The 25,687-nt window shown below is 41.1% G+C and overlaps 1 protein-coding gene across 1 annotated transcript in view; it reads left to right on the forward strand.

Annotated features, from left to right (window-relative positions):
* Window positions 1-13,410: 13,410 nt before the first annotated feature.
* Window positions 13,411-25,687, forward strand: part of TMX3 (thioredoxin related transmembrane protein 3) — a 33,164-nt gene continuing 20,887 nt past the window's right edge. Inside the window, exons 1-5 of the mRNA XM_082479288.1 lie at window positions 13,411-13,467; window positions 13,759-13,813; window positions 19,677-19,716; window positions 21,116-21,239; window positions 24,355-24,400. Coding sequence (XP_082335414.1) covers window positions 13,419-13,467; window positions 13,759-13,813; window positions 19,677-19,716; window positions 21,116-21,239; window positions 24,355-24,400 — 314 coding nt within the window. The 5' untranslated portion in view covers window positions 13,411-13,418. The remainder of the gene's footprint in view (window positions 13,468-13,758; window positions 13,814-19,676; window positions 19,717-21,115; window positions 21,240-24,354; window positions 24,401-25,687) is intronic.

Below are 25,687 nucleotides of genomic sequence, written 5' to 3' on the forward strand. Positions count from 1 at the left end.
GAGATTATTTTACTCACATTTAATCTGATATGGCACCTTAACCTGAAATTGCAAAATAATTTTCTATTTTAACTCTAGAAAATTTTAACCGTGGAGTTGCCAAAGAGAGAATAAGGAAGCTACAGAATAAATATAATTACGTTTTGTCCCAATTCCTCCTACAGATGTTGCATAGTGTCTCACTGACAATACGTTTTCCACATATGTGAAATATGGCCTAGTGAGGGGTGAAATCAGATTTTTCACAGTATCAGGATAATACCTTAGTGTAAACTATTTAAACAAAATAAATTTGAATTTTTTCTTTCTTTTTTTTTTCCTTTACATAACTGGAAGATTGTATCTATGCAATTTCTAGTTTGCATTTGGAGTATAAAGTTAATTGTGAATAGTAACCAACTGCTTTGGCTGGTAGGATCAAATAAAATTAAAATCCAAGTTCTAATACAAATGCTTGTTTATTACATTTTATGTCAATAGCTGTGATATTTATGTAGATTTTCTTACTGATGACTAATTGTGAAAATTAAATTGGGCACATAAAATAATTCAAAAATCGTAGAAGTATATTTTAAGCAAATCAGTTAAACATGAAAACTATTTGCATCTCATTATTCACCCTATCGTGAATACGACATTTAACAACTGAAAAATTAGAAAATTCTACTAGCTACTTAGCTACTAAAGATGCCTACTTGATTGCACAAGACAGAAGGAATTTCTTTGGATGAAAATGATATGAAATAACATTATTATTAGCTGGACTCTTCACAAGCAAAAAGTCCATGCTAAAGAGTAGGTACAATAAGAATGAAGTCATATATAGCAAAATGAAGTATTTCAAACAAGAAAATGTGGTCTTTACACGTCAAATGTATTTGTCACTAATTTTGAGATACAATATAGGTAAATTCTAAATGTCTGCTGTGATGTTTTTCAAGGCAGTGCAGTTATCACAGGAGAAAAGACCTTTGACATAATTTTTTTAGATTGCTTCCTTTCATGTAAGACACCCCTGATTCATTTGTGCTTATCTTTCCCTGACCAGTGCATCATGTTTCCCCAAACATGTAGCCCAACGGCTACTTGTTAGAATTAGTGATTTTGCACTCCAGGTGCCAGTTTTGGCTTTTGACATGGTTTTATTACAGGACTCAGAGTTATGTCTTAAAGCTGCAGTGCACACCTCACTCTCTTTGTCTCTGTGTGTCTGTTTCCCCGTCGCCAAAACAGGAAAATGCTTTAAGATTTTTCTGAGAATTTTGCTTTATAGAATCTACATATTGTTACTTATATGGGAGCAAGGAGTGGGGGGAAGTGAGAAACTTGAAAATCTGAAATACTTTCTGTGTCTAAAGAATTGGGTAAACACGTAAGCTTTATTTTATCATCAGAGGGCAGCTACATTTTGATTAATGAAACCATCATATGGAGTCCAAAAAATAAACAAACAAGGATGGTCTGCAGCATGTCCAGGCAGACCACTTCTTTTCTGTAAAGGCTGTATCTCAACACTACCTGATTGTTACTGTATCACCACGCGTCACCTGGCTAGAACATGATTTAGCCCAGAAGGAATTCTTAGTCCCTTGATGGCACTCATCATGGTAACACTCTCCACCAACCTGATTCGTCCCTAGGCCACGACTGGAATCTTTATGTAATCTGCAGTGCACCAAATCTAGCTAGTGTATCTGCTTCTTGACCTCATGATCGGCAGTTCCAGATCCACTCTTGTGTGACTGGTGAGGGACACCCTCAGCCACAGGGCACTGCCCACGAAAGCAGCCAACAGACACAGCAGTTGGCACAGAAAAGCACACAGAAAGGGAGAGAAGCTGTGCCGAGAAGGGGGTCCCTGTGCTCAGCAGTGCTGGTGACATCCCACGGAGCACAGTCCCCAACCTCCACTGGAGGAACTACTCCCACACAGCAGGGGCCTCGACCCAGGGCGAGCTCCCAGAGGAGCTGCAGTTCTGCAGGGATGCGGCTGCAGGGATACCCGGGGCCTCTTGCTGATGCTGGGGCAGGGCCAGGTGGGCTCCTTGCCTACCTGCTCATATGTGACTGAGCGAAGGAGCTGCAGGAGGAGGCCACCAGGCTGTGCAGCACCAGAGGTGATAAGAAATAGATTGGTGTAAGGGGACGTGGAAGGGGAGAGTACCTGTTTCATAAAGGTCATAATCTGATCAAGGACCTTTTCAATGCATTGATGATTATTTACTCAATAATGACTAAAGGATGAAATGATAAACAAGAGCCCACAGAGACACAAACCTGGTCACAAACAAGGGATAACAAAGATGATGCCAAGGACCAGAAGCCTTCAGTTGTTCATTGATGGGCCATCAAGAAGCTGCAGGCTGGACCTTGTATCCGCTAAGAAGTAGGAAACAAGGGGAACATGAGGATTTGTGATATTCAAGGGCAGCCTGTGTGACTATGCAAAGCTTTTGAAGGAATGTTTAGGGGAAGGGGATTGGGGAGGGACAAAATGGGAAATAGACAGAAAGGGCGATAAAAGGGACTAGTCATATGTCAACATGGCTAGCCAGCGCACTTGTCTGACCAAGCTCTGCACCTGATCATCACAGTCTGTTCCATCCTTTCACTAAATCCTTTCTTAACTATCTTTCTGTGGAATCTTACTCTCTGTGTCCTGCAAGCGAGTGCTGTAAGGGCTAGGTAACCACTACAGGTGAGACGGGTGTCAGCTGGTTTGTTACCAGCTACTGGAGCAGGTAAGGTCTCAGCATCAGTAGCTGGAGGGTGGCCACAGCTCTTGGGAGCATCTCTATGGGTCCCACAGACTTTGTGTCTGGTGTGCCAGCTACGGGAAGGACCAGTGAGCATAGACAGTGACAGCAACTGTAGTCAGACTGTGAGCACAGACATCCCTGGCCTGTGGTATCTCAGGTGTGAATTGGGAGTGAATTGGGATCTCAGCTGCAGCCACTAGGATGCGACTGGTGAGCATCCCAGGTGCAGCTACTGGGGGGACTGGGGTGAGCAAAGTGAGTGAGAGGCTCAATGACAGCAGCTGGAACAGGACTACGGGTCACAACCCATGTGCCTGGTGCCAGCTGCTGCGGTTTGTTGGACTGTTCACATATTCCGCAAACCTGGTGTGCATGGCAGTGTGATTGCGTAATTCACTAGCAAACTTCAAGCCAGACCAGATGGTGAACAGCGGGCCCTGGGGGGGGGGGAGGCACAAGTGCGGGGTGCCTGTGAGATGCCTCTGTGACTGCGTGCATGTCTGCTAGTGAGCACAGAACTGGACAACCCAGCAAGTACGAGATCTGTGGAGCAGGTAAGAAGACCTGGGATCCAGACAGTGCTATTGGACAGACAGAGGGGCCGTGCTGATACTTAAGGGATCTATGTCTGCACATGTGCTTCTGAATCTAGAGTGTTGTGTGCTTTCATTAACGAACTAAAAGGGGCCTACAGGAGAGCTGGGGAAGGACTTTTTACTAGGGCATGTAGCGATAGGATGAGGGGGAATGGCTTTAAACTGGAAGAGGGCAGGTTTAGATTAAACATTAGGAAGAAATTTTTCACTTTGAGGGTGGTAAGGTACTGGAAGAGGTTGCCCAGAGAGGTTGTTGAAGCCCCATTCCTGGAGGTGTTCAAGGCCAGGCTGGACGTGGCCTTGGGCAACCTGGTCTAGTGGGAGATGTCCCTGCCTATGGCAGGGGGCTTGGAACTCGATGATCTTCAAGGTCCTCTCCGACCTAAACCATTCTATGATTTTATGAACTTCCATCTCTACTAGCCAAAGACTAAGAAGGATACTTGCCCATCCACACTTAGTTTTATGTGCGTCCTGTATGTAGGTACTTTTGAAGGCAGGACCTGTCTTGTGGCAGTCTGTGCAGCCAGCCACATCCTTTGTGCATGTCCGCATGTGTCCCTGGGATATGCATTCAGCTTTGCTGCTGGTTGACCATGCAAACAGGAAAGCAGCAGCCACATCCATTGGCCTGGGATGGAGATCCCTGTTTGTCTGGGCACACCGGCCTGGGCTCGAGTGGCCAGGCAGGAGGAACCCCTGTGCCCGGAGCTGATGGAGGCGATGGTCACTTACAACATCCCTCAATAACTGTATCTTCTCCAAGATACTGCAGCTTCAAGAGTCTGAACCTTCAACAATAATGAAGGAAGTGCAGGTAGAGTCTGTGCTTATACCCAATCAGGTAGTCATCACGACGACAGAGAAAAGCTATGTAACGTTGTTTATTGGCAAGGAACCATTGCTTTAGTAACTCTATTATGTCATATACTGACATGACTGAAAAGTTAGAAATGGAAAAGATAACTCTACTTACTAGTGGTAAGAAACAATGAAACTTTTCTTTTTTTAAACTGATAACAATGGGAAAATGCATTCTATTTTAACTTTACATCTGATGTGGGTTCAGAGCATATGGGACATGTAAGTCATTCACTCTGTACCACTGGGATCCATTCCCTTATTGAGTGAGTGACAGTATTGTAGGCTTGCTCTCAGATCCTGGATTCTGCATAGTTCCATCAAGTTAAAGAAGAACTTCTTGCCAAACGAGCTGATGTAAATTCCAAAAGCATTATTTCTTTGGCTGCAACCATCTTTCTCTGTCAAAGAAAAACAAAATTTGCAAATACAGGCATTCAGTTTTTTAGCCCAGGTATAACAATCATCAAGACGTACAAGTAATCTTTTTCTTTAATTACTTTGAATTGAGTCCTTAAGAATTTGCTAATAACTTTGTCTGTGTGTCATTTAATCTTTTTGCCTGTCTACTGACCCAAACTACAAGGTTCCTATTTGCCAGGCAGCATCTGCTGTGCACGAAGAATACTTCTAAATTTATCTGAGCACACTATTGCTAATATGTTTTGACTTAAATTACACCACCAGCTATGTTAACTAACATTAATTTAAAGCATATTTTTCTTTTGTTTTCTTGTTCTTTCCTCCTATATGCTGAATATTTTTGCTAGAAAATGATGTGGCTAAGCTGGGGAGAAAATACTGTTGAATAACTCTTTACATTTCCTCTGGTTCTCCCAAAAATACCATGAATCTCTTCTGGTTCCTATAGTCAGAATGATGGGCATGTTTTCTGGGAGACAGCAGAAGAGTGAAAATTAAAGTATCTTAAAGCTAAATACAAATCTTACATAAGACAACTCCGTAGAGTTTCATATATTTCTTTTGCATGAATTATTCTCTTGGAGTTTCAAACTGTATCAAATACATGCAGAAAACATGCAACATCCAGAAAATCCCTGCACAAAGCATAACAGAAATCCAGAAGTGAAAACCACTCCTCAACTGAAGCACATTGCAAAAATCACTTCAAAGCGTCTGTCAACTTTTCTTAAAAAAAAAAGAGGCTGCATTAATAGCCCTTAAGGACTGTCAAATGACATCATGGGCAGAGGTCTGATAACTGCCAAATGAAAAAAAAAAAAAACAACAAAAAAGCCACAAAGATAATTTCCAATAAAAATAACTGCAATGCCAATTTTGTTTCACTAAGGTGAAAGTTGTAAAACCACATTCTAAATGTAGATAAAAATATTCCTACATTACTTGTATTCCTTGAAGTGAATGACGCGCATTTTAGCTGCAAAAATGACTCCCACCCACCCTCACCCCGGGTAAAATATAGATTTAAAACTTACTTAGTAGCACATGCCCACGTGGAAAGAATGGATGGGGATTTTTTTTTACCTAAAAGCCAAACCTAGCTGCTGGACAAGAAGACTGTGGCTGGATGACAGCGCCTGTCCACCTGCTTGCCACTGCTTATGGCCATACTCAGCTGTGTTATGAGGAGGTCGTGAATCTGGTGGAGTTGCGCAGACAGGTCCCCGCTGTGGGTGGGTGTCACAAGCTGCTGTGGCAGCATGACTACAAGGATGTAAACTGGAAGAAGCTTCTGTAACACCAGAGACGTTTCTCAAGGGTCTGGTTGACTCTGTCTGCCTGACAGTCTGGGCGTGGTGTGAGAATAGATCTAACCGTTAGTATCCCAGGTAATTACCTATTGTGCTGGGTAATTACCTGTAATTGCCTATTATTTATAAAATGCCATATGCATGGAGTATTATTAAAACTTTTCTATGGTAGTATAGTCCTGTTCTTGTCAGTGTTTCTTGTGAAGTAAGCACTTCCTTTATGTACTAACACGTCGATCTGGACATTAAACTGGTTCTGACATAACTTTTTGGTCATCATTTCAATCTCTTAAAATAGGCAAATGAGAAACAAAACACATAAACTGAATGCTGAAAACATGAAAATCAAATACTGATTATTCTAAAATTAAATTTTGGAAGAAATATATTTTTATTTTGCTTAGCCTATAATATGCCCAAATCTCTCCTCCATATAGCTCTGATAGGGAAGATGCAAGAAAAAACCCCATGATCAACCATGAGAATCAATACCCAGTACATACTGGATAATATGTAAATATTATCAATTTAATTTTCAAATGATGTAGTACCATAATGAAGGAGGTTCTAAATATAAAAGATATATCATAAACAATAAAGCAAACTTTACAGTAAACCCAGACCAAAAAAAAGGAAAATGTTATTTTTGTAAATACACCCAAAGACCACCAGGTGTCTCTGTAATAAAAGGAATGTAAAAAGGTAATTTAAAAAAATAATCAATATCCAACCCACAACTCCCCCCCCCCCCCCCAAGGATCAGATCAAGCTGTTCTAAAAACTAAAGTTACATGGAAAGGTGAAATGTTAATACAAGATCCGCAAAATTCTGCTGTCAGTGTCAACAGTATTAATGCCATCACAATTATGTTTTTAATTCAGATTCTACTTCATGTTGCACCTTGCAAAAACTGCAAGCATTCTCATGCAAAGCATGCAAAAAAATCCCCAAAGTGTACCGGAACATGTGTAATTATATATTCTTCTAATTAGACACAAAATTATTTCACTACAAGTTTATCACTACTTTGAATTTAGCTATGATTAACGACAACAAACCATTACTGGTTACTTCTCAGTTTAACTTTTGGGAGACAATGGGTTCATTTGGAGACTAAAGGCCTTAACATCAAGGAGAATATACTTGCAATCTTACAGACAAAAATTACAAAGGTTTTCTGTTAACTGAAATGAAGTGCTGCCCAAACCAGGCAGAAGAATTTGGCTGTATTTCAGAGCAAGAAGTGTGTTTGCAGTGTCAAATTACTACAGCCCAGAACTTGCTGAGGTGATGTGGGGCTGATCTTTCTGTCTGTTAAAAGTAGCATTTCTGTGAGTCATCCTTGATAATTCCTCTGATGCTTTTCTGGCCCTACAGCAGGAAACCTCTCCTTCTTTCTGGTGGGAATTTTCCCTGTGCCATAGCAGAGCTTGCTGTGGTTTCACAGAACAGAAATCCACATGTCCCTCCCAGGCATGCAGCTGTCAGGGCTGTGGTTTAGTTTGGTAGTTATGATATTTTGACCGTATGATCCATAGCATTTCATCTTCCACTCACTTTGAGCTCTCTGCAACGACCTTCAGGGGTCCTGGGCTTTACCCGTAGCTTGTATGTCCCTCTGGGTTGGTTGCTCTATGCATTTACATATCCTTTCACACACAAATACACACTGGTGATAAGAGCTGTAGCACCTTCATCTCAGGCAAATGGGATGCATTCATAGAAAAGGGTCCATGGAAGCAGTGTCCTAGGACTCCTCAATGTAACTCCTCAGGGCAACTAAGATGATTAAGGGCTTGGAGCATCTGCCTTATGAGGAAAGGCTAAGAGAGCTGGGACTCTTTAGCCTGGAGAAGAGAAGGCTGAGGAGAGACCTTATTATGGCGCACAAGTATCTCAAGGGTGGGTTGAAGGAGGATGGAGCCAGGCTCTTTTCAGTGGTTCCAAGTAACAGGACGAGGGGTAACGGGCACAAGTTAGAACACAGGAAGTTCCGTTCAAATACACGGAAACACTTCTTTACGGTGAGGGTGACAGAGCACTGGCACAGGCTGCCCAGGGAGGTTGTGGAGTCCCCTTCTCTGGAGATTTTCAATACCCGCCTGGATGCAGTCCTGAGTAATGTGCTCTGGGCAATCCTGCTTTAGCAGGGGAGTTGGACTAGATGATCTCTAGAGGTCCCTTCCAACTCTGAAAATTCTGTGATTCTGTGATTCTGTAAGGCAGCTGTCACTTTGTCCCGTGTGTGCATCACTGCCGGGATCTGGCCAATGCCTCAACACGGGGTGACAGCTTTGTATCGAACAAGCTGGGCTGCAGCACAGGTAGATCCTGAGCGCCCGGGTGCTCCTGCAAGCAGAAAGCTGTACCAAATCTTCTCCCCTCCACCACCATGAGTGACCTACACCCATGGGTTCTGCTGCACTGCAGCAGTCAAACAAATCCCAGCCCGTAACAGTGTTTCGCTCGCCCAGCAGCAAGGCAGCTCCTCTCTAATTATGGTCACTAATGTGGCACCGGTCATTTTTCCTGCTCCATTTCTATAGCATGGCACTTTAGGGAAACATTCCTGGTCATGAAAAAGGATACAGAAAAAGAGATGGATGTAAGAAGCAGCAAAGAGATCAGGAAGATCTGTAGGTGACCCTGCTCTGGCAGGGGGGTTGGACTAGATGACCTCTAGAGGTCCCTTCCAACCCTGACCATTCTGTGATTCTGTGATTCTGTAATTTATTTTATGAATCAGATTTAGGCTATATCTGTGGGAAGGTACTGACACAGTTAAGTGCTACATACAAGCCCGCTATCATAGGTGCAGTCACTATGGGGAGATACTACAAGTCAGTATAGTTTATTCCTGTAATGGAAGAGAAAGAAATGAAACTAATATGAACTAATACAAAATAGAAACATAAAAATATTTATAGTGACATAACTTTGCATATTGTCTATTACAAAATTCAATACTGAATGGTACAGTTACCGATATTCTTGTTTATAACAGTACTTATATTTCACATGAAGACAAATACTTCTCTTATAACTGCAGTTATGAGTGCATAGAGGTGTTTTGTAAAAACATAACACAAGAAGCATTTCTTCACAAATGTGCACTTATCACTTTCATATGAAAGTACATATCCTCCCTTCCCCATCATTGCTACAGTCTATCGGGTTTATGTGAAAAGCTACTTGAGTAGTATTTATTTAGATTTTTGTTTTGCTTAGCAAAACAAAACAGCAGTTCTTAATCGTGAGCACTGTAATCTTAATTGTTTGATAAAAGGTACATACCAAGGAGGAGAATATTCTCATAGTACAGAACACCTGTACCTTATTAAGTAATAACAAACATATTTTTCTGTACTTTCAAAGTGAAATCCCTTTTAATTTTGAAATTACTAAGTTAATTCTGGAACTACTTCTACTAAAATTTTTCTTGTTCAAGTTCTCATTTTGCTTTCTTTCCTTTTTTCCCCGGTCTTCTTTCATGTCTGGCTGGGCAGTCCTGGGAAGTCTCCTTTAGCATGGTGTTACTGATATGCTATTCACTGTATAATAATAAAGATGCACACAAAGAACTTTAATATTCTAAGTACTTTATTTACACCTATGTGTATTGCAACTGGCCTTGGTATTCTGTTTACAAAGTTAACAAATCTTAAACAGGAAATTATTTGAAAGAGATTATTTCTGTTAAGGCAAAATTCCAGACATTCCAGTAAAAATAAGTCCACGTTGTATAGTTACAGGTAAGTCCTTTTACGTCCCCTTCACACAGGGCAGGAAGAGTGGACAACCTGCACAAACAGACTGAAAACCTTGAGACAGCAAAAAAGCTCTGAAAAGCAGCCTTCGGCATGCCACGAGGCAAAGCTTGTGTCTTGTCTTTGTTGAACCTCCCCATCTACCAGGTACCAAAAAAGAACTATCTGGGACACAAGAACCATTAAATCTTCCTACACAATATGGACTAGAAGGAGCCTTTGAAACCTTTATGTGAACTTGCCTGTTCAATTCCCAGTTTTTCATTGATTGCTGATCTCCCTGTAATTTCCACTTTTTCCTGAAGTAACTTCTAGGATTTCAACAGTATTCTTTGTGCTTTTTGCTTCTTATCCTTCTCTGTCTTTTTTTTTTTTTTTATACCTCCTGCTCAGTTCATTTACCAAAGTCATCCCATTTCTTAACTAAGTATCCTTCTTACACTAAAATCCAGTGAGTTTAGTAATCTATTAATAGTAAGCTATTAATCCCATATTCTTTCCAAATGAAATGTTCATAGTAGAAATAATACAAACACAAAAAGCCCTTGAGATTTCTCTAGACCTCATCTATCATTATCCTATTTATTTGTTTTGCATGTCACATGCTTTTCCCATGATACCTTGTTACTTGGCTTCAGTGCAAGAACTATTTTTTATATGCATTTTGCATTTTAGGCGGTAAAGCTGCACTATAAATTGTATAAATAAATATAGTATACTGTTGTAGGCAGGTGTATATAAATCTACTTACAAAGAGTAAATATACAGTGACTCCTTCAATTTCAAAAATAGTATAGTTCATGAATAGTGTACAGGCTTGCAGATGACTTTGGCTCGCAAAATCCACAAGTTATAACAATCATATTCCATTATTTGAAGAGAGAATAAACTTCAAAACTGACAAATAGGACTTAAAGGATGTGCAAATAGCTTTATTCAAATCTATACAAAACTATGTAAAATGTTCCTTTCACTTTAAAAGTTATTTAAAGCCAACTGTGAACTGTCTGTGTAAAAGGATTATACTAATTTAACAGTTACTTGGCTATTCCCATTTTCTCCCGTATGGATTTTCCACTAAAGGACTGATGGGGTAAATTGTTTTCATTGTCTCAGTCTAGACAGCAGCTAGATTAGGATCAAAACAGATGCCAGCTCTGATTCAGTCAGGCATACAGACACCACTTAGCTCACTGTGGTATACAGAAAGTGAAGTGCTGTGGAACAGAAATTCTATGCACTCAGTGAAAAATTCTCATAGTTTATCCAATAAAGATGTTAGCAACTCATTAGTTCTGCTATTGACAGGGGTGGGGGGAGGAGGCAAAAAAAAAAGTGCAATAGTCTTATCGAGATGTGGAATACTGCATAATCTTTCAGCGAAATGTGGATAAGAAAAAGATACGTCTACCATAGGCCAGAGTCAGATACTTTGAATTCTAATGTGAGCTATGGCACACACTCTCAGGTCTTGACCTATGTCTCAGCCAATAAACCTATAATATGGTAGCTGGCTTTTCCAAAGGGCTGGACAACTCTGGGGATCAGCTGATAAATCCAACGTGGTATACCCAGAAAGCATTAAGTGAAGGCGAGGGCCTCACCAGGCCAGGTACAGCCTAGTGAGGAAGGTAATGAATAGCCAGTTCATTTTTATGCTACAGGAGAACATGTATTTACATACACATAGAGACACGCACACACACACAGAGCAGCCCAAAAGTGAGGAACTGCAATGTTTGCTGCTTATAGACTCTATCATTAGAAGAAGAGACTTGAACAAGAAAAAGAGGCATAGAGGAAGATGCTGAATCTATCCTTGCCCAACAAAGACCTCAAATATTTGCACATACAGCTGAAGAAAGTAACTCCAGTATAGGGGAGAAAGGCATATGTAAGAACAGATGCTGAAGGAGTCAAAACTGAAAGTGAACAGATCATGGAATCACAGAACGGTTGAGGTTGGAAGGGAGCTCTGGAGTCACCTGGTTCAACCCCCCGGCTCGAGCAGGGTCACCTAGAGATGGTTTTTCAGGACCATGCCCAGGCAGCTTTTAAATATCTCAAAGGTGGAAGCCTGGTGGGCAGCACTTGGTCACCCTCACAGTGAAAAAGTGTTTCCTGATGTTCTGAGGGAACCTCCTATGTTTCAGTGTGTGTCTGTTGCCTCTGGTCCTGTTACTGGGCACCACTGGAAAGAGCCTGGCTCCATCACCTTTGCACCCTCCCTTCAGGTACTTATACCCATGGAAAAGATCCCCCTGAGCCTCCTCTTCTCCAGGCTGAACAGTTGCAGATGAAAAACCTCCTTTACCTGAACTTTTTAAAAAACGTTTCTCAGCTGGATTCTTTGCCCTTCCAGGACCTGCAGATCTCTACTGAAAGAAAGACAAGCTAGTTTAAGATAAGAAAGACCGTAGCAGGTTTGAAAGAATAAGGAAACCTAAAGAGAATGATAGACATTAAGCAGCAGGAAGCAAGCTCATGTTTTTTCATAAACATGGTGATGGCAGGTTGCTGACACAGCAGCATCGTAGAACGGCTTGGGTTGGAAGGGACTTTAAAGATCATCTAGTTCTACCCCCCTGCCATGGGCAGGGACACCTCCCACTAGACCAGGTTGCTCAAAGCCCCATCCAGCCTGGCCTTGAACACTTTCAGGGATGGGGCATCCACAAGTTCCCTGGGCAACGTGTTCCAGTGTCTCACCACTCTCACTGTACAGAATTTCTTCCTAATACCTAATCTAACTCTTCCAGTTTGAAGCAATTACCCCTTGTCCAATCACTACAAGCCTTGTAAAAAGTCCCTCTTCGGCTTTCCTGTAGGCCTCCTTCAGGCAGCCACTATAATGTCTCCCAGAGCATTCTCTCTCCAGGCTCAACAACCCCAACTCCCTCAGCCTGTCTTCATAGGAGAGGCGCTCCAGCCCTCTGATCATCTTCCTGGCCCTCCTCTGGACCTGCTTCAACAGGTCCATGTCCTTCTTGTGCTGAGGAGCCCAGAGCTGCATGCAGCACTCCGGGTGGGGTCTCACCAGAGCAGGGTAGAGGGGCAGAATCATCTCCCTCCACCTGCTGGCCACACTTCTTTTGACGCAGCCCAGGATACGGTTGGCTTCCGGAGCTGCAAGCGCACATTGCCGGCTCATGTTGAGCTTCTCACCAACCAATAGTATCAGTAAGTGGTATGGGAGGGCCCCGACCCATCCGAAACTGCTGGCGACGTGACAGGCGGAACACGTTTTACTGCTGAAATTCACTTCCCAAGGAATCAAAGCGTTGATTTTACTTAACGAGAGAGTCTGGCGAGCCCCAACTCTGGAAACCACTGGGGAGATGACAACGTCCACCGACGCCACGTCTCAGCACCGGGTCAGGGTGTCACAACCGTCCACCGCTTCCCCCCCCTTCCGCCCCGGGCGGCTTTCGGCGGCGCGGAAACCCGGGATTCGGCGGAGGGGGCACACCGCCGCCGGCCGGGCCGCGGCTGCCGTTAATCCCCTCAGGCAGAACCGCCTCCGCCTAACCCACGCGTCCCCCACCTCCGCTCGTGGGAAACGGCCGGCAACGGCCGCTACCGCTACCGTTACGGCTACCGCCCCCTCCCCCGCCCCCCGCCTGTCGCGCCTGCGCAGTGAGGAAAGGTCGCCGCCGCCGCGCGCCGCTTCCCCTTCCGGCTGTGCCGCAGCTCCTGTCAACATGGCAGCGGTGGGCGAGCGGCCGCGGTGGTGCCTCCTCTGGGCGGCAGGTAACGGCCGGGCGGCCGCCAGCCGCTTCGGGTTGGGGGCTGTGGCCTGGAGGGAGGGCGGAGGGAGGGAAAAGCGGTGGGCTTCGGAGGCGGGAGAAAGGCGGAGGGGAACGGCGGGCAGCGCTGCGGCGGCTAGGGACGGGCAGCGGGGAGGGCTGGGGATGTGGGGAAGCGCTGGAGGCGTGAGGGGAGAGAAGGGCGCGCTGGTGGTGAACCTCTCAGCTGGCGTGGGTGGGCACCCCCCGGTGTGGCGTGGAGATCGCTCACGGTACCCTTTTCCTTACCTCGCAGTGGTTGCACATGTGGTGGCATCAGGTGCGGGTTTTGTGGCGGATCTAGATGAGTCGTAAGTACTGGGGTGTCTGGCCTTATTAATTAAGTGTTGTTTTGTCTTTTTTGCGGGGGGGTGTGTGTGACCCCAGACTGACCGCTTTGTGCAGAGTGCGATTGTCAAGAAGGCTACAGTGAAAAAATGTGTCGTCTTTGTAGCAGGAATGGCAGCAGGTCTGTGGCCTGTATTAAGTAGGGGCAATTTAGGAAGCTGAGGAGCACTTTAACTTTGCAATATTTTTTTAAAGCTGTCATCACAGGTGCTGTTGTCAAAACTGTTCTCAGACTTACTTGCTCTTTCCTGCTTTTTGGTAGAGTAAATATATGGGTGGATTGATGCCTGCCCCAAATAAAAGCTGATTACGTTTAACCAAATCCTTCATTCGAGTTTGCTGCATAGCTGCCACAAGGAGTTGGGAGAACGAGTAAAAGTGCATTCATGCATGGCCAGAAACGGAAGAGAGAAGGAGGCCTGCAGGACTAGTTCATGGCTGCTTGAAATGCCAATTATATTCCCGTGTAAAAATGTGCTTTCATGGCAGATTTAGCTCTGAGACTGTGGAGGTGTTGAAATGCATAGTCCTGCCCTTAACTTGGTTGTGTAGTGTCATTGTGTACTGCCTTGCTTTAGCAGTTTGATGGCTAGGTACTTGCTGTTCCCAGTAAAATCTAACTTTCAAAAAATGAATTAACTTCTTTTTTTTTTTTTTTTTGTCAGATTAGCAGGTTGATCTAAAGTGCTATGGTGCAGGACGATTATTAAAATTGAAATAGAAAATATAGACAATACTAGCTGATGGGGGAGGAGAAGGTGGCATTAGATGGCTGCTTTATGATAATTTTAAGGCAGTCAAAGATGATGTTTTCATGAGGATTCAGTCCATGATAAATTGCATCATAGAGCTAAGCAGTCAGAAAACCATTCACTTTTTCACCATATTGCTTATTCAGCTGGAGCAGATAATCAGAGGATCAAATGAGGTGCTGTGGAATTGTGGGGGAGGGAATGGGACTGTATGGAAGCGGTACTGAAGGGAGATATATCAGCATATCTGACTGGTGTTTAAAGTGTTGTGAAAAAGCAACTGAAGCACAGGAACTGCTTGGACTTGATTTTCAAAGCTTGTTTTTGAAGCATGCCTCATATTTTCAAGGACTGAAGATAAAGAGGCTAAGTGAATAAAATAGAGTGTATCTGTGCTCCTGCATCACGTTCACATATCGTGTTTCCACAGGTGTAACTTTAAATGTAATTGCCATTTTGGAGTGAAGCAACATCATTCTATAGTCAAGTAACTTTTTTGAAATAGCTGATTAAAGAAAATCTTATTTTAAAACACTTGGATTTTTCAACTACAAAACTATACGGATGCATATGTATTTGCAATTGAGAATAAGAATTAAGTGGTGAGTTGTTCAGGACAGGCAAATGGTGAAAAAGGTCAGGAAAACAATTAAAAAAATTGGGAGCAGTGACTGGTGAAAAGCTTGAAGTTTTCCTTTTTATAGATACCTAAACATTATGGAGTTCTTGCTGTTGCTGAAAAATTTGTGTTTTATTTGAATTTTGGTAGTTGCGAACAACATCTGCTAGTGTGAGGTGCAGGTCCCTTTCCCAACCTTACAGGATATAGAAGAACAAGTAGCAGAGAACTAACAGAGGTGCAAGTTACCCAGCATCACCCAACTGGGCTGTGGAAGGGATGCAAAATAAAAGCTATGGTTCCTATCGGCTTATGCTAATTGAACTGCTGGCTGCCTCAGGTCAGTACTCATCTTGTGATGTTTGCTGACTTGTTCAGGTGTGATAGCAAAGCAGATAAGTAACCTGATTAAAAAAGGAAATATTTTTCTGTCTGTGAGGCTGCGTTGGTGGCTCAACCCAGGATAAGAAGCATCAGAAACAGTGCAAGGGGGGTGAGAATGGAGACAGGGAGGAATAGAAACAACAGCTGGGTTGGTTTAAGGCCCTTGGAATTGTGACCTTGGTATTCAGTTTTGCTTTATGCTGGTTTCTTTTAACCATTTAATGATTAAGTGGCGTGCATGGATTAAGTGAAGGCTGAGGCAATATTTGATCTTGTAGTGCCAAATGTTGGGAAGTTGTATGTATTTGAGACAAATAATTTTGATTCAAGGATATGCAACACTTAACTACAGTATTTTTTATATTATCTTAAGCCAAAGTTATTAAAGTACATTGGAATAATCTTCCTCCAGATGTTTCCTTTCTTTCCCTCTTTTCTTTGTTGTCTACTGTTTTTGTAAGATTTCAGTCTACCTTTCTCAGTGCTTTAATGTTCTTTGCAATCTCCCGTAACAGTCATACTGTGGCAGGGGGAGGAGAACATTTCATTGTAATGGTTTTTTTTACAAACCAAAGGTGATATTCTAAATTGAAGCACAGTGCAGGATCTGATGATTCAGTCGTTGCTTTCTGCCTCTTGCATCATAACCAGTTATTTGACATTGTAATTGGAAGTTAGCTGGAGCTTCATTAGAGTTCTCAAGAGATGCTAGACTCTAGTTCTTTCATTAGCCCTGTAGCACTTAGACTGGTGAAGTAAATTTTTAGTAAGGTGGTCGACTAAGCAATTTTATGATTTAAAAATGCTTATTTCCTGTAAAAGTTTTATGTTAGTCACTGCAAATACTTTTTCTGCTGTACAAGCACTGCAACCTTGGTATGCCATCAATAAAACAAAAAAAGGCTTGAATTTACCAGCGAAATGCTGCAATTCTAAGTTTCAAACACTCAGCTTTGTAATTAGATAATGATTTCTGAATTATGTCTTTCAAACAGTAGGCCAGCATCAGCATTAGTATTTCTTCAGGACCGTTATGGACCATTACAAATCTATTAAACTTTAAATTAAATATTATAAATGTTTTCTGATTTTGCTTACTGTCTGTGAGCATGCTGTATATTGGGAATTGATGAGTTGGGCTATAACTTCTATTAATTGGATCTTAACTTAGAATGTAGATCAGACACTGCGTGTTTATATATATTCATCTTTCCCAATGAGTGTTACAGTAAGAATGTTGTATAATATATTTTATAGCATGTGATATTACTCCTAGTTCTAGTCTGTTTTACGAAGTTATATGATCTTGTAGTGACAACAGTTCAGTGAAATGTGTAAACATTTCAAGAGGTACTAGATCATGGAAGGAGGGGCTGACAACTTGGGAGGAGTACAGGGCTGCTGTCAGGGGATGTAGAGAGGCAACTAGGAAAGCTAAGGCCTCCTTAGAGTTAAACCTGGCAAGAGGGGTCAAGGACAACAGGAAGAGCTTTTTCAAATACATGGCAGATAAAACTAACACCAGAGGCAATGTAGGCCCACTACTGAATGGGGTGGGTGCCCTGGTGACAGAAGATACAGAGAAGGCAGAACTACTGAATGCCTTCTTTGTCTCTGTCTACTCTGTCGGGGGCTGTCCTGAGGAGTCCTGTTCCGCTGAGACCCCAGATGAAGATGAAGTCAAGTCAATGGATGAGTTTGCCTTAGTTGATGAGGACTGGGTCAGAGACCAGTTAAGCAACCTGGACATCCATAAATCCATGGGTCCAGATGGGATGCACCCGCGGGTGCTGAAGGAGCTGTCTGAAGTCATTGCTGGACCACTCTCCACCATCTTTACCAAGTCTTGGGAAACGGGCGAGGTGCCTGAGGACTGGAGGAAAGCAAATGTCACTCCAGTCTTCAAAAAGGGCAAGAAGGAGGACCCGGGTAACTATAGACCGGTCAGCCTCACCTCCATCCCTGGGAAACTGATGGAACAGCTTATCCTTGGTGCCCTCTCAAGGCATATCAAGGATAAGAGGGTTATTAGGGGCAGTCAGCATGGCTTTTCCAAGGGGAAGTCATGCTTGACCAACCTCATAGCCTTTTATGAGGAAATAACGAGGTGGATGGATGATGGCAGAGTGGTAGATGTGGTCTACCTTGACTTCAGTAAAGCATTTGACACGGTCTCCCACAGCATCCTCACGGCTAAACTGAGGAAGCGTGGACTGGATGATCGGATAATTAGGTGGACTGCGAACTGGCTGAAGGAGAGAAGCCAGAGAGTCGTAGTCAATGGGGCAGAGTCCAGTTGGAGGCCGGTAACCAGTGGAGTGCCTCAAGGGTCGGTACTGGGGCCCATATTATTCAATATATTCATCAATGATTTAGATGAGGGAATTGAGTGTACTATCAGCAAGTTTGCTGATGACACTAAGCTAGGAGGAGTGGCTGACACGCCAGAGGGCTGTGCTGCCATCCAGAGAGACTTGGACAGGCTGGAGATTTGGGCAGGGAATAACTTCATGAAATACAACAAGGGAAAGTGTAGGGTCCTACATCTGGGCAGAAACAACCCCAGGTTCCAGTATAGGATGGGGAGCTACCTGTTAGAGAGCAGTGTAGAGGAAAGGGACCTGGGGGTCCTGGTGGACAGCAGGATGACCATGAGCCAGCACTGTGCCCTTGTGGCCAAGAAGGCCAATGGCATCCTGGGCTGTATTAGAAGGGGGGTGGTTAGTAGATCGAGAGAGGTCCTCCTTCCCCTCTACTCTGCCCTGGTGAGACCGCATCTGGAATATTGTGTCCAGTTCTGGGCCCCTCAGTTCAAGAGGGACAGAGAGCTGCTGGAGAGAGTCCAGCATAGGGCAACTAAGATGATTAAGGGAGTGGAGCATCTCCCTTATGAGGAAAGGCTGAGGGAGCTGGGTCTCTTTAGTTTGGAGAAGAGGAGACTGAGGAGTGATCTTATTAGCGTTTATAAATATATAAAGGGGGAATGTCATGAGGATGGAGCCAGGCTCTTCTCAGTAGCAACCAATGATAGGACAAGGGGTAATGGATTCAAGCTGGAACACAAGAGGTTCCACTTAAATTTGAGAAGAAACTTCTTCTCAGTGAGGGTGACAGAGCACTGGAACAGGCTGCCCAGGGAGGTTGTGGAGTCTCCTTCTCTGGAGACATTCAAAACTCGCCTGGACGCCTTCCTGTGCAACCTCATCTAGGTGTTCCTGCTCCGACAGGGGGATTGGACTAGATGATCTTTTGAGGTTCCTTCCAATCCCTAGCATACTGTGATACTAAGAAACCTTGATTTATCATGTTATTTTTTTTTTGTTTTAGAGGTTTTAGCATTTAGTGACAGATTTACAGTTAATAAAGCTAGTCAGTTCATTAAGATGTCATTTGTCTAGCATTGCGAGTATTCAGTAGTACCTGTGTATCCGTTTTCTATCAATAACTTGAACATTTTTATTCCAATAAGTTGTTTTCTTGTGTGCAGCTTTGATAAAAGCATACCGACACACCTGTAGTAGAATGTTGAAGGAGGTGGAACTAAAATTGCTTTGCATGTTAACATTGAAGATAATTTAGTTAGTCTATGTTCAGTAAAGCTAAGATTAACAGTGTAAACCAATGCTCTAAGAGTCTGTATTAGTTGATCTATAAAAATGCAATATTTTCTAAACAGTCAATTGCCATATTTAATATAACTAGAACAGCTGCAAAATATTCCTTCCCCTTAGATTACATATCCTATTCAAATATCTCTTGTGTGTTTTGGTGTGTTTTCTGATTTGTTACTATTTGGGGTGGTGGTGGTGTTTTTTTTATTGTTTGTCTTGGCAAATAGTTATAGAAACCTATCTGGTACAACTGTGTATGTAGTATAATGTGCAGGGGCAATCTTAATACTGAAAAATAACAATTTCCTCCTTTCCCCCACCCCAAAGAAAGAAACAAAACAGAATTCTTGTATCTAGTTTTATATCAACTTAATTGTATACTTTGCCTGTTTCACACGTGCACTTCATCTATTTATTTTCAGATACATCATATACTGATTTCATTTTTTTCCTTTCCTAGGTTTAAAGAAAACCGTAAAGATGATATTTGGCTTGTAGATGTGAGTATATGGGAAGAATGGGAAGACCTGCTAGTGGAATTCAAAACACAAAGTGTACAATATTACACTCTGTAGTAAGGCTGCTTCATCATTTGGAAAATCGTTTGTACGTGCTGTAGAAAAATTACATGACAGTAATTCTTCTGACAGGGTGGATAAGAAATCTGTCTATTGTTCAGGATGAACCAGGAATTAGACAGACTACTGGATGCAGACAGGTTTCATCCTATATTTTACAGTCCTTAAAAAAAGAAAAGATTACCTAATGCTTACAGTCAGTGGGTAATAACCTCTGTTCAGAATTTTTACAACTCAATTCTCTAGTTACACCAGCTAATTTGTGTTCCAGACATTTAGCACTACAACATCAAATATATGAGAGGCTTCTTTTGCTTATTTGGAAACATATTTAGAAAGATTCAGTGCTCCTTATTTCATAAGCAATTATTAAAAAGAATTATTAAAAAGAATTATTAAAAAGAATTATTAAAAAGAATTATTAAAAAGAATTATTAAAAAGAATTATTAAAAAGAATTATTAAAAAGAATTATTAAAAAGAATTATTAAAAAGAATTATTAAAAAGATTGAGCTTGTTTGTCAATGAGATAAAATTATTTTTAGCTCACCCAAATATGAATTGTAATTCCCAAATTGTATCATTCAGATTTGTGATTTTTGAGTGGGGTAAACTATACATGCTGATTCAGAATTGATCAGTAACGTATGGGAAACCAAAATCCAACCTTGTCAAGTTATGACCTGTTCTTCTTATATTTGTATCTTCCCTATTAATTTCACTGAGGTGTTGGAGTAAGATGTAGGAAGAAAGATGAAATGAAGTCTCTCAGCTCTGCTTGGCCCTGAGAAAATGGGATCAATTTTACAACGTGCTCGTATAAAATAGTTGCTGAAAACCTGAAATATCAGAATAACAGAGGACAGCTTGGGGAAGTATATGTATATATACACATATATGTAGTCCTTCCTTTCAAAGAATAGTGTTCCCCTATTGGCAAATAAATTTGTATTACTGGATAGATTGGTTACATCGTCCTTTAACTTGCAAAAAAAGAGGAAAGTATTCCAAAAGAGATTAAAAAAAAATATTACCACACAGTCTATTTTAAATCAGCAGTCGTATAATAGTACAGCAATTGAATGTATTCTTTTCAAATTTATGCTTTCTTACTAAAAGTAGCACCAAATCATAAAAGCTCTGTTTGTCACTCCAGCTTTGTAATTAACTTGCAGTTTTATTAAGACTTGAAGACTACCACAATTGAAAAGTACACCTTGCTAATGTATTTGAGGGTTAATCATAGAATCAACTTCTTTTAATCACTTCTTTTCATTAACTTTTTTTTTCATTTCCTAAATCAAATGTATTTTCTTCTCAGTTTTACGCACCTTGGTGTGGCCACTGCAAGAAACTGGAGCCTGTGTGGAATGAAGTGGGTATGGAAATGAAAAACATGGGGTCTCCAGTAAAAGTTGGGAAGATGGATGCAACTTCCTTTTCTAGTAAGTATGGTTTGGTTAGGGGTAATTTCATGACAGACTTTGTTTTGAAACTCTTCTTGATTTTTTTCATTAGTCATTCTTGTGTGCTGTGTCACAGCAAATGTACGCAAACAGTCATTGGAGAACAATTTCCTGATCTTTTTCTTTCTAAAAGTGACAACATGCTGTAGTATGTGGATTTTATCACACTTGTTTCTGCTTGTGTAGTGAATTCTTCCTGAGAAATGCAAGGTAAAAGCTTTTCAAAGATAAGGTTTTCATACACTAGAGTACTGCTATACAAACATCTTTGTGGTGCGTCTCTTGACAGCATCCAATTTTATGTTCCTTGTATTACTGTTGGACAAGTGCTTGTGTTCCTGTGGTTACTCTTTTCAGGTAATCAGTCCTTAAGATGTTAGCCTACTGAAATCGCTGAAGTCATTACATCAGTGTTGAACCAATTTCTCCCCATGTTTCTCTGTAAACGTCTTCTTGAAGAAGCAATTTCAGCTATTTTAATGCTTTCATTTTTGATGATGCCTTTCATAAGTAGCGACCTTTTCTGAGAAAACCCAAAACTTTCAGTATTTGGAGAAATGGTTTGGGTAGACATTAGAGGATTGTTGCATGCTTAACAGTATTTTCTTCATTTTAGTGTACTTGTTTATTGTCTTTACACTTAAATCTATGTTGAACCAGGAGGATATTTAAAAGGAAAGGCATAGGGAGCAGTGGGGCCCAAGTGAGATCTGTATGTGATAAAACTCGGTTAATACATGTAATGTTTTTAGTTAATACCCATTAAACTTGATTATTCAGGATTTATATTTACTTAAAATATTATGCAGAATACTTTTTTTTCAGTGATACTTCAATTTTTCTGTGCTTACATATAGCAGAGTTTGGTCTTTTGAGATTAAAACAGTCTTGTCTCAAACACCAATTTATTGTATGTAGCTTTTTTCTGTAAAATGACATAAATTTGGCCTTATGTTTCATCTTAAAGATGCTTATTTACTAAAGCAAAATAAGTCTGGAGCATTAAAAGTTTCAAAGTAACTTCAAAATTGGGAACATATTTAGTGGATCTCTAGCTTTCCAGTCATGTATATCAAATCCTAAATTGTATAAATTGTATAAACCCTTACCCTGAAATATTTGCATCTGTCATCCTGATACTAAATATTTGTATTTGGTACCTAGAACAGAATTGGCACTTACTTTTTGTTCTAAAATTCAGTTTTGCCTATTTAAAAATTACTAAAAACTGCAAGGGTTCCTTTGTGCCCTGAAAATATTTTTCTTCTCAGAGTTGTTACCAGTTTTACAAAGAGTAAAGTCCAATTAATCTTTTGAAATAGTTTCATGCTTTTATTTTGGAAGTGGAAATTTTACAACATCTAGATATGAAAAGTTCAGTTAATGTCTTCCCAATCTAAAGATTCTCTGAAATCAAAATAATTCAGTCTTGAGAATATCAGAAGACAATGGAGCTGGGCACACACGTGTGACTAGGAAGGAACATGAATGGTTGGCTCTGCATAGTTTGTGTTCTTAATAGGAATGTGAAGCAGTGTGAAAAATCTGAACTTTGGGTAGCTTGTCATCAGAGAGCTTATATCACAGCTGAACATTTAATTATCCAATAGGCGTTGCCTTTGGTAACTGTGTGGAATGAAGATACAGCAGTTATGTCAACAGAATGGTGACCCGGTGTGGTATCAGTTGAATTTTCATGGGGGTAAGCCTCAGAAGTCCACTGAATGTGATCAAAGTAGAGATACGTCACACCTGGTGCTAGCATAATTGCTGCTGTCTATACTGCATTGTTCCTATCAACAAGTGGAGGTGATGATATAAGTTACTTCCACAATGTTGAGAGTATTTTAGTAATCTCTGTGGCTGGGATGTTTAAAAAAAAAAAATATTTAAAAGTGTCTATTTTTTTAGTTCTCCTGACTGTGCTCAAGAGCTGTACAAGGAGAAATTAACTGCCTGTGGACAGCTCTTGTAATTGAATGTTCTAATACAGATTTTGATGCATTATAGTTCTATATAGTGCAGCTATGAGAGAAAAGGATTGGTATCAAATTGATCCTAGTATGCATATTTCTTATCTCAGTCTTTCACTGAGATGCTGGTAGGTGAGCTGCTAATTTTCTGCAATTGGGATTTTGATCCAGTCAAACAACCTTAGGGACACGATTTCTAAACTGTTAATCAGAGCCCTGTACACAAGTCCTTCCACATCTGCTCTGGCATGTGGTTGGTAGCTTCGGAGCGTTAATGTTAAAAGTATTGAATCTTGGTGTGTTTTGAATGCAGGGGTTTCTTTTCAGTAGGGAATTGCACAAGCATTATCAGAATTTTAGACTTGACTACGTAGCTTAACTTTTGGAAAACACTGAATTGACTGGAAAGTGTAGCTTCAGGTGGCAGTTGCAATGTTCACAATTGGAAGGACGGTTGTAAATTGTGCTCCTCGAATTGATGGGAGCAAGATACAAGGTTTTAAACAAGTGTGAGGATGGCAAAAACACTCTGCAATTGTCTTACTTTTTACCAGTTTAGTAAGCAGTAGGTAAGAAACTGATTGCTTAGAAAGTGTCTGTTTCTGGTGAAGTTGGTGACTGTAGACATTCATGTCTGCAGAATATGCTTTAAAAACTGACTTTTTTGTAACTTCTACAGCGTGATACTGCACTTTTGTTGTTACCCATTACTGTAGCACATGAGTAGGTAATTGTCTTTTATATTTCTTCTAAGCATTAATATTTACTACTCTACATCCATGATGCTTAATTCCTGCCTCGGATATTTTCAGCCAATTGTATGTGCATATTAAATGCATACTACTTTTTTTGGTGAACACTGTCTATTTAGAAGATTCTCATGCCATTTGACTTGTGGCATATGAATTGAGAGCCTATGCTGGGACCCTGAAAGAGGTCCAAAATTTAATGATGTAGTTTCATAACAGCAGCATACTGAAAGCAAGTAAAATAATTCATACTGAAATAAGTGGTAGGTTTTTCATTTATTTATGTGGCTTGAATGATAAACTATGTTTAAAGATTACGGTAGGAGAGCAAGAAAGTCTTGTTTCACTTTGGCATTAACTCATTTCTTTCAGGTATTGCATCTGAATTTGGAGTGCGAGGCTATCCAACAATTAAGCTGTAAGTTGATGCTTCCCATTGAATTTCTAACAGTATCTATCCTACCACTGATTTAATGACAGGAAAAAAATAGTGCGCTCTGCTTAAATATCCCAAACAAACAAACAAAAAGCTCCAAAACCACCAAACAAACAGAAATACTCCACCATTTCATTTTGACATTATCCTTGATTTCTACTGGACTGTTTTGCTATGGAAATCAGTAATATCAAGCTGCTTATTTAGAAACAGAACTCTTAATGGCAGGTTAGCAAATTTGGAGCTCATTTAACTGCTGTTTTCTATGCAACAGTGTAAAAGTATGTGTATATAAATATATATTTGTGTATATATATTAAATTGTTATTATAAAAGGGATTTCATGCACCAGTTGATTTGACACCTTAAGACTGATCCAGGCAGTAAGTGCATACCTGAGTCTTCCTGTTAACTTCTGTGAGTTGCTGATTGCATTTTCTTATCTTTAATTACCTCTCTCTTCTCTTCAGTGTACCTGAAAATCTTACTCAAGTGACGGTATTATACAGGGTGAAGCTAGAGCTCAGTTGTTTGACAAGAGAAGTATATGTAGATTTTTTTTCTTCACATAATTAAAAAAAAAAATTAATCAACGGAGTACAACATTTATAGGAAAATACCAATCCGTAATGGTATTATATGTACTTGCTCATAACACATATAGTATATAGTTCAGTACAAGGTCATGTTTCATAAAGTAATTTTGAGTACTTCTTACAATGTACATACTGGGCTTGTTAGCAGGTTATTATTTAAGCAAATAGTATCTAGGATATATTATATATAATAAATCTTGTCAAGTTAGTTTTCTCAAAAGACAGAGGGATAGACTGTACCATCAGCAAGTTTGCTGATGACACTAAACTGCTCCAGAGGAGTGGCTGACACGCCAGAAGGCTGTGCTGCTTTACAGCGTGACCTGGACAGGCTGGAGAGTTGGGCAGGGAGGAACATAATGAAATTCAACAAGGGTAAATGTAGGGTACTGCATCTGGGGAGGAATAACCCCACGCATCAGTACAGGTTGGGGGCTGACCTCCTGGAGAGCAGCTCTGTGGAAAGGCACCTGGGAGTCCCGGTGGACAACAGGATGACCATGAGCCAGCAATGTGCCCTGGTGGCCAAGAGGGCCAATGGCATCCTGGGGTACATCAAGAAGAGTGTGGCCAGCAGGTCAAGAGAGGTCATCCTCCCCCTCTACTCTGCCCTGGTGAGGCCGCATCTGGAGTACTACGTCCGGTTCTGGGCTCCCCAGTTCAAGAAAGACAG

Source organism: Vanellus vanellus (assembly GCF_965231255.1).
Source record: "Vanellus vanellus genome assembly, chromosome: 2".
Lineage (NCBI taxonomy): Eukaryota > Metazoa > Chordata > Aves > Charadriiformes > Charadriidae > Vanellus > Vanellus vanellus.